At 40.3% G+C, this 10,315-nt stretch overlaps 1 protein-coding gene across 1 annotated transcript in view; it reads right to left on the bottom strand.

Moving 5' to 3' along the window:
• LOC133477461 (rho GDP-dissociation inhibitor 1-like) overlaps positions 1 to 10,315 on the bottom strand; it is a 33,438-nt gene that overhangs the window by 11,083 nt on the left and 12,040 nt on the right. The window contains exons 2-3 of the mRNA XM_061772243.1: positions 4,037 to 4,225; positions 1,441 to 1,524 (exon numbers count right to left, since the gene is read on the bottom strand). Coding sequence (XP_061628227.1) covers positions 1,441 to 1,524; positions 4,037 to 4,223 — 271 coding nt within the window. The 5' untranslated portion in view covers positions 4,224 to 4,225. The remainder of the gene's footprint in view (positions 1 to 1,440; positions 1,525 to 4,036; positions 4,226 to 10,315) is intronic.

Here is a 10,315-nt window from a genome sequence, read left to right on the forward strand (position 1 = left end):
TTGAACACAAGGAGATTTCACACTTATTAGGTGAACCTGGGACAGAATGAGACCCTCTTATCATGACGACATTTTGGACAATATTGCAAATCTTGGGTGAATGTGACTGGGTACCCTTGGATGATGTTACTTTAAGTTAAGCAGATTTATTTAATTTTTTTATGTATATATTTTTTTGGCATCCTTTTTTACCTTTGTAAATGTAATCTGAATCTTTAATCTGTCAATCAAATATATGCAGGGCTTCCCCACATACGTACGTATACATTTATTTGTGGCGGGCTGGCCGCTACAGATTATGGCTTCGAAGTGCTCCTTTTGTGTCTGCTAATGATCTATACCAATAATTTCCTTTCTGATATAATACTGAAATAAACTGAATTATCAAAAGTATCAACATTTAATTTTGAGAATCAATCTTCTGGTATCAGTGGCATCGACATTTCAGACAGTATTGATGCATCCCCACGCCAGTGACACTGCTCCAGCTGACATAATGGCGCTTGTCACAGCAAACTTGGTGCCGTTTTGCCTTTGTATTTGTGTGTATTTCCGCCTGGAAACGCCACTCCAAACTTGCTTGAAATTCAAGTCAAGTTATTATGAATAGAAAAGTGGCAATTTCGACAAAAATGGCCACTGCATCGAATAAGGGCGCTTGGTGTTTATATAGTGCGGGAGGGGACTCACGCTAAAAAGTATACGCCCCAGCCCGCTTTCGTCATGGGGCTAGTTTTTAGACCTGCCAGCTGAGATTGTGAAAAATAGTTTAAAGACGTGATATAAGTGAAGCATGTGTGGCTATGCTATATTTTAAGCTAACATTTTTCTTGTTAAAAATGCTAAAATCACACATTTCTAGCATTTGCAAAATAAATGGTCCAAAGTAGTGGAGATCTTCCTCCATCTGTCTTGTGTCTCGGAGCTCAGGGCACCAGATTAATTGTTGATTCCTCCATTTTCTACTTTTACTTTTCTGTGCTTTTCACCGTTTTCACCGTAGACCTCCGCCAGAATCTCTTGCTGTTGGCACTCAAATCGCTCCACCACGGCTTGTATTGAATGTGCCAAGATCAGTGGGCGCTGCGCCCCAAACTGAACTTTTTCAATTCAGGCGAGGCTGCTGCAGCAGCAGATGCTTACCTCATGCGCCGCCAGCCTTCGTGACAAGGTGCTGCGCTGTTGCAGCACATAATGAATGGGTTGGTCAACAGTGGACTATGCTGTACTAATTGCGGTGTGAAAGGCCCTTAACAATACTGTTTGAAAAATTGGATTTACACAATATGAGCTGATCCTCAACTTTAATAGTCCAAACTAGGCAATACTGTACTACCTATATAATTGGCAAGTAAAAGTTTTGTTCCTTGTTGGAGGCATACATTTCAGAAAGTAGGCCATTTCTGATGCATAAATCATTCTACTGGGACTGGGACTCACCTTGCAAATCCAGCACCAAAGGATTTGGGGCTCTTTCACACATCAGAGCCATTTGGGTCACCTGGACATTGGGAACACTGGGATCTGACAAGAGCAGAACACGCATGAGCTCCTGCAAATCGGACATTCTACATGAAATGCACACTATAAATGAATTGTGTCAAAAGTGTGTTCAATATCCATAGTTAATGGGATGAAGATGCATGAACATGAAATGGGAGGAGCTGCTACAGATTGCAGCAGAACAGAGGGCAAGTGGCCTCACTATCAGCACTGTTGAACTTCGTCTCAATGCTTTCAAGATAATGAAGGGGAAAGGTAACAATTACATTAGTGCATGCACACAGAGTAATTCTTGAAAAAAAACAAATAAAAAATAGATCATGTTTCGAGCATATGGATACCAGCAAATCGATGGTGTGCATAAAACACAGGTAGAAGCATTTTCCAGAATTTTTTAGGTCAACTTTGGGGGTGCGCATTATACTCGAAAGCGTATTATACACAAGAAATTACAGTACATTAAACTTTTTCTGAGACTCAGCAGTCTACTTCTGGCAACTTCAAACTTACATCACTATAGTCACTATCAGCTAGGGCTCTTCTATTACATAAAATACACTCCACTCCAAAAGTATTGGACCGGCAAGGTCAATTCCTTTGTTGGGGTCTTGTTCACGAGTGAGGGAAGAATGAAACGAGAGCTCAACAGGGAGATCAGTGCACCGTCTGCAGTGATGCGGACTTTGAATCAGTCTGTTGTGGTAAAGAAGGAGCGAAGCCGAAAGGCGAAGCTCTCAATTTACCGGTCGATCTACGTTCCTACCTATGGTCACGAGCCGTGGGTCGTGACCGAAAGAACAAGATCCCGGATACAAGCGGCCGAAATAAGTTTCCTCCGCAGGGTGTCCGTGCTCTCCCTTAGAGATAGGGTGAGAAGCTTGGTACTCCGGTTTCCTCCCACATCCCAAACACATGTATGGTAGGTTTATTGAAGACTGCCCATAGGTATGAATGTGAGTGCGGATGGTTGTTTGTTTATTTGCGCTGCGATCGGCTGGCGACGAGTTCAGGTTGTACCCCGCCTCTCGCTCGGAGATAGCTGGGGTAAGGCTCCAGCACGCCCGCGACCCTTGTGAGGATAAGCGGAACAGAAGATGAATGAATGAATGAATAACATTTAATATTTTGTGGCATAACCCTTCCTTGCAAAAACTGTATCAAGCCTGCAACCCATTGAGGTCACCAGACTGTTGCATTCTTCATTTGAAATGCTTTTCCAGGCCTTAACTGCAGCCTCTTTCAGTTCGTTTGTTTCTGGGGGTTTCTCCCTTCAGTCTCCTTTTCGGGAGGTAAAATTCATGCTCTTTTGAGTTATGGTTGAAGTCTGATTGAGTTGGCCAGTCTAAGACTTTCCACTTTTTCCCCCGAATGAACCCCTTTGTTGTGTTGGCAGTGTGTTTTTGGTCATTGTCTTGTTGCATGATGAAGCTTCTCCCAATTAGTTTGGATGCATTTTCTGTAAACTGCCAGAGAAAATAGTTTTGTGGACTTGAGAATTTATTCTGCTGCTACCGTCATGAGTTACATCATTAATAAAGACTAGACTTTGGTCTTTCCATCACTTTGGTAGCAGTTAATCTTGGTCTCATCAGTCCATAAATCTTTGTTCCAAAACTTTTGTGGCTCATCGCTGTACATCTTTGCAAAATCCAATCTGGCATTCCGATTCTTTTTGCTGATGAGTGTTTTGCATCTTGTGGTATGGCCGCTATATTTGTTCTCTTGAAGTCTTCTTCAAACAGTGGATTGTGATACCTTCACCCCCCTGTGGCAAAACATTTTGTCCTGCAATTTAAAGAAAAATGCATCCAAACTGATCGGGAGAAGCTTCATCATGCAACAAGACAAAGACCTAAAACATACTGGCAACACAACAAAGGACTTCATCAGGGAAAAAGTGGAAGGTCTTAGACTGGCCAACTCAATCACCAGACCTTAAACCAATAGAGCATGCATTTTACCTCCTGAAGAGGAGACTGAAGGGAGAAACCCCCAGAAACAAACAAGAAATGAAAGAGGCTCCAGTAAAGGCCTGGAAAAGCATTTCAAATGAAGAATTCAAGTCTGGTGAAGTCAATGGGTCGCAGGCTTGATGCAGTTATTGCAAGTAAGGGTTATGCGACCAAATATCAAATGTTATTCACTTAAAGTTAATTTAATCATGTCTGTTCCAATACTTCTGCTCACTTGAAAAGTGGGTGGCTTCAAAAAAGAAAGGTGCTCTGTCCTGAGTTGTTTAACACATCTAGGTTTAAATACCATGAAATAAAGCCTGGAATTCTAAACTTTTGTCTCATATTCCTCTTTTGATCTGAAACCCAAATGTCTTCAGTATACAACAAAAACAAAGGAATTGACCTTGCCGTTCCAATACTTTGACGGGACTGTAACTCCCTAATTGCAAAACTCGACACATTGATATAAAGGTTTGTGACATCGAGTGATGGCTCGCTCGCGCGCACGCACGCACGCACGCACGCACACAAACACAAACACACACACAAAACAACAACAGAAAGACAAACTGCTTTACCAGCTTCAGCGACTCCAGCACCGAGGAGGGCTTCCTTATATTTACGTAAACTTTCATCATTCTTATCCAGCTCATGGATCTCCTGCACAGTCTTTCGGGCAGGTGCCTTGTAGTTCACAAGCTCTGGCTCCTCATTTTCTGCGGCGATGGCTGCTAGCCGCTCTGGAGTCATGTCATCCTCAGCCATGTCTGGTGATAAAAATGTTATATAGTACAATAGATTGACAAAGAAAAAGGTTCAAAACAAAAAGACACCAAACATGGACAATCCTCAAAATGGACATTCGCCTACTGGGAAGGAGGTTGCAGCTCCCTGGAGAAACAGATGATAACCACGATAAAGAGGAATGCTGATGGACAGCGTACAACCAACTGACTCTGTAGATGCTCTGAGCACAAAATATGGCAGCAGCTCCCCTATTTATGATGCTCCTGCTGACCTAACTGTGACTGCTGGTTGACGTCACATCAACTCACTTCTCTGAAATTACATCACCACTGTGTGAGAATCATAAAGAAGGGTTACCAATCAAATGACTGCACACGAATACATTTACCGTAATTTCTCATGTATAATGCGCATTTTTTACCCCCCAAAATTTTCAAAGGTCAATAGTGCGCATTATACATAGGTATAGGAGGAAATGAAAAAGACTTCCACATTTTATCAACATATGTCGCCTTCTAGAGGTTATGAAAAAGCTGTACACTTTCATTCTAATGACACCGCCACCTGGTGGTTATGAAAAAGGTGTAGACTACACTTTCATTCCAATATGACAGGAGTACATATGACTGCATATATGTACAATTGTCCTCATAAGTTTACATATCCAGGGAGAATTTGTGTAATATTGTTTTGTTTAGTTTTTTTAATACGACTGATTACTGAACAACCATCATTAATTTATTTATGTTTATGTTTTGTTTAATAATAATGCTTTTCTGAAATGCTTGACAGTTTAATTTGAATCCCATTAAAACAAAATTAAATGTGTTTCGCCTGGTCCTTCATGTTTTCTGAAAAGAATTGTACACATCTTACAAATCCTGCCTGGGTAATCAAACATATGAGCACAACTGTGTGTTTTCTCATTTACGAAATAAAAGTAGGGCTGTGAATTTCAAAATAAAAGTAAATAAAAATAAAGTATTGTGTGTTCAAATAAGGTGTTTAACTTCAGAATAACTATTTGAAAAAATTAACAAAATACATATAATACTGCATGTTTTGATCATATAGGTAGAAGCAAAATCATGCATTGTAAAAATCCATTTTACATAGGTAGAAGGGTTTTCCAGAATTTTGAGGTCAACTTTGGGGGTGCGCATTATACATGAGAAATTACGGTAGGTAGCGCAACACCTAAATTAAAAATATAAACTGATAATAAAATAAAGATAAAAAGAAAACAGATGTAGCCCTTGTGTTCCATAAGTGGTATAATAAAAAATAACCAGATTTTGACAAAGATTTGATGAATCAGTTTTTTTTTTTTTTTTTTTTTTTTTTTTTAAACTAAATGCCATGTTGAAAAGGGCTTTACAAGGGTGCTTTTGAACAAAGTTTTAATACGTCTTGTAGAACTGTGCAATACAATGATCTATATCACACAAAATAATGAATGATTATAATCCTCCATCATTGATATTGAAATGGAGAGCTAAAACAAAAAAAAATTTGCGTCGTTCACAACAGTCGCTATGTCAGATTACCAGACAATTTGTGATAAAATTGTTCTGTCTTTTGTACCGGGCGAGTGGCCACACTACAAAAATGACACCGACCAGACGCCGCCTGATCATCGCGTGCTGTTACCAAGAGCATGGTCATCGGGGAGGCGGGACAGCAAGAAAGAGGCCAGACAGAAGGGAATCAGAGTGTGATTATGCAGGACCGCGGGACACAAGTGCAGGTCTGTGAAGGTTAACCACAGGAACAGCAAGCGCATGGGGCGCGTTCCCAGCATCCGCGGGATGAAAGAGAAAGAGCACGCTAGACATTGTAGGGCTGGGCGATTAATCGAAATTTAATCATGATTTAGATTTTGTCTTCTCACAATCATAAAAACGTTCTTTAAAAAATAAAAGATTAATGTGCCTCGGCACTGGTTGTCTATGTAAGTTCAGGGTTCACGCTGTCCATTCGCCACCTTGCCAATGGCTAATTGAAACAGGGATGTGGCAAAGCGCAGGGTTTGACCACCACTGATAGATTTTGTCCACCCATTATTTCTGTCATGTTGTAATGTTGATCTGACCTAAATTTATGTCAGTGGCCAATCCTTGAATCCTAGAGGTCATTGATGTTTTACTTTTGTCTAAAATGCTAGAGAATAATTTTGAGCTGGGATGCGCGACCCTAGTGAGGATAAGCGGTACAGAAAATGTATGGATGCATACAGTACTCAGTATACAGTACACAAGTATATACAATAAATGAACAAGTCATGTAAATGGGCACATTGCACCATCTTGTGACCTGTTATTGTTTTTTTTAAACCTGCTGATCGGTGATTGACCTAAAAAAAATCCTGATCGTGTAACGCCTAGTTCGAACAGGTCGAATTTATTCATTTAATATTTTTATATGAATTTATATTAAGCTGTCTCTCGGTTAACATAGCTATAAGCTAAACATGTGCATAGACAGTAGTAACTCGCGCTATGTTCATATTGCATGGACCGGTTCTGCTTGTCAGTTGACGCGAATGACGTCTCATTCACACAGATGAATGTTGAAAATTATTTCAAGCAAATCACTGAAAAGCCTCGTTCTGAGGACAACATGCTGTAGAGTCTGCTAGTTCGAAAGCAACAGGTGAGATTTGGCACTTAACAAGGCTGGTCCTAATTTATTTTCTTCTTTGTCTTTATGACTGCATCAGCGAACACAGAACTACTGCATTTGACCCATAGTGGCTAAAAATGCCTCAGTTTAAGTCATGGCTGTATGTGACACTGCATTATATCTCCAGTTATTAATAAATGTTTTGTTTTGTACATTTTGTAATTATCTTATTGCTCTACATTTTAGGGATGTTTTGTCAACTGTCCAGAATGCACAAACCTACAGCTTAGAAAGGCCCATGAAGGAGGGCTTTGTCAAGTTTGGCGCATGACATTTGCAGAAAAGACTATTTGAAACGGCTGGCATATAACCACAGAGCACCACAAGGACCAAGCATCTCTCACACTCACTTTTCAACAATTAATAGGGCAAGAGCATCATTTTAATGATTAAAACAAACAAACAAACAACAAACAAACTTGTTATTATTGGTGGAGTTTTAACAGTTATCTTTTCAATTAATCCGTAGATGAAAACAGACCTCCGCAATCGCTTACAAGGAGAACACCTGGCTGCGTGCTTCAAAATATCCGTTAATGTACCGCAATTTCACGACCATAGGGCGCACCTTACTAAAAGGCGCGGTCTCAGTTACGGAGTCTATTTCTGTATTTAACACATAAGGCGCACCGTATTATTGGGCGCATGCATGTTGTAAAACATATGCTAGCTTAAAACATACGCTAGCATGTATGCACGCTAAAACAATGTTTTTAAAAAGGCAGCGGGAGCAAAACTGAGTTCGGTTGTACTTTATTGAAGCATTTAACAATGTACTCACGTTATTTTTTGATCAATCCTCATCCACAAATCCATCAAAGTCCTCATCTTCTGTATCCGAAATGAACAGCTGGGCCAGTTCAACAATTACGCCGGGATCCCTCTCGTCATTGTCAGAGTCAGTCTCTTTGCCGGGGGGCTGTTCAGCAATGATGCCGGCTTTCGCGAAAGCTCGGACAACAGTCAAAGCAGATACCTTAGCCCAAGCATCCACAATCCATTCACATATGGTGGCGTAACTCGCCCGGTGCTGCCTCCCAGTCTTAGTTGCACTTGGTTTTTCACTCTCATTTTCTCCTCATCCATCCAGCCCTTTTGATTGGCCTTAACGATGACTTCGGCTGGAAACTTTTCTTTAGGCAGCGTCTTCCTCTTAAAAATCACCATAGGTGGCAGTTTCTGTCCACTACCATGGAAACCAAGCACAACAGTAAAAGCCGACTTCTCGTGCCCCGTTGTGCGTATCGCTACCGTGGTGGTCTCCTTCTTCTCTACAGTGTGGTTCACCGGGATGTCGAAAGTGAGCGGCACCTCGTCCATGTTGGTGATGTGGTTGGGCTGGATGTGTTTGTCGGCAATCTTTTTACTGCAGTAGGAGCGGAAGATGGCCAGTTTTTCCTTGTAATCCTCCGGAGGTTGCTGCGCCACGGTAGTCCTTGCCCAGATGGATAGATGGCGCCGTTTCATAAAACAAAAGCACCAAGACAGACCTCCTTGAAAATGTTCGATTTTCATTTCTTCTGCAAGCGTTATTGCCCTAGGCCGAATGGTGACTGTAGAGACGCTTCTCCTGGCTGTTCTTTGCTCATTAATCCATTGCTCGGGTTGGTCTTCCAACTCGGGCCAAGTCGCCTTGTTTCCACAGAAACTCAGCTTTGCCTTCTTGACTTGGCAAAGCTCGTTTTCCTGCTTCCTCCACTTGCGAACCATGATTCGTTGGTCTTGAATTCTCTCGCGGCTGCTCAATTCCCATGTTCCTTTGCGTAACTAATAGCTTGCAGTTTAAACTGTGCTTTGTAAGTGTGTCTCTTTGTAGGTGCCATTTTTGGGAGTCCTTAGCCAAACCGATGCACATACCGGAACTATATACCTACTGGGGGCGTGTCTTTAGCATCCTCTGTCACGCGTACCCTTCCCCCTTTACGTCCGCATGCTGTCCTCAGTCATGTCCGCCTTCATCTATATAAGCAGCGTGTCGGCATGAAATGCTCCCAGTCAGTCAAGCGGAGCGCTCATTAAAGTCACACAACAACATTTACAGATTTTGGAACTCGGTGAACACATAAGGCGCGCCGCATTATAAGGCGCCCCGTCCGTTTTGGAGAAAATTTAAGACTTTTAAGTGCGCCTTATGGTCGTGAAAATACAGTACATGATCCTGTTGACTTAAATTTCAAAATTATTTTTATTATATATATTTTTAGGAAGCCATGTAAGATTCAATGCTCCAGTGAAGAGTCAAAACTCTGCAAGAAAATTTAACACTTGCTACTTCTTTTGATTTGTTACCTACCTTATTTCTTAAGTAAGCTATTATGTTTATTGAAATTTCCTTTAAGTTATTTGGTGTTTGATATTACAGTTTACATTGATTTAATTACATTTATATGTTAGTGTATGTAATTTTTTAATTCACTTTCAACAGTCATCAAATTCATTACTAAAACTGCCTTCTACTATCTGAAGAACATATCAAGAGTGAAGGCTTGCATGTGTCAAGCAGACCAGGAGAAGCTCATCCATGCTTTTATCCAAGTACACTTCACTATTGTAATGGCCTTCTGACTGGACTCCCCAAAAAGAGCATTAAACAGCTGCAGCTCATTCAGCTCGGGTTCTGACCAAAACAAATAGGTCAGAGCATATTACTTCAATTCTAAAGTCTTTATACCAGCTTCCAGTCAGCTTTAGAGCAGATTTTAAAGTTCTGCTACTGGTCTATAAATCACTAAATGGTTTAGGTCCTGAATACATGAAAGAAATGCTAATGGTAAATAAATCCAGTAGGGCTCTGACATCGACAGACTCAGGTCAAATAGTGGGGCACAGTGTCCAAAGCAAACATGGCGAAACAGCATTTAGCTATTATGCTGCACACAAATGGAATAAGTTGCCAACAGAAGTGATATCAGCCCCAAGTGTGAATGTTTTTAAGTCCAGGTTAAAAACTCTTTTTTCCTCATACTTTTTAGAGCATTTTTAAATGGCATTTCTTGCACTGTACAGTTTTAATTGTACTTTTGTTTTTTTCTTTGTTTTAAAATGCTTTTAATCATGTAAAACACATTGAGTTACCTTGTGTATGAAATGCACTATATAAATAAATTTGCTTTGCTTTGAATTTCTTGTTATTCGGTGTTTGTTTAAACAATGTTTTGTTGTTAAATGTATTTTTGTATTAGCGTCCATTAAAAGAAGAGTTCAGTATTCTATTAAAATCAAAAACTTTTATTCCTGTGAGGCAGATGTGCTAACCAGTTGTCCACCATGCCGCCATTTAGATTTAAATGTTTATATTTAAGATATTACATTTTTTGTTCTACATTACAATGTCAATGTTCATTAGTCTTAGAATTAAAAGTGAATTGTTCTTAAAAAGGATATACTTGAATTATTATGCTGTATCATCATATCAGTGGCATTAAAAA

The sequence above is a fragment of the Phyllopteryx taeniolatus genome, chromosome 4 (genome assembly GCF_024500385.1).
Source record: "Phyllopteryx taeniolatus isolate TA_2022b chromosome 4, UOR_Ptae_1.2, whole genome shotgun sequence".
Taxonomy (NCBI): Eukaryota; Metazoa; Chordata; class Actinopteri; order Syngnathiformes; family Syngnathidae; genus Phyllopteryx; species Phyllopteryx taeniolatus.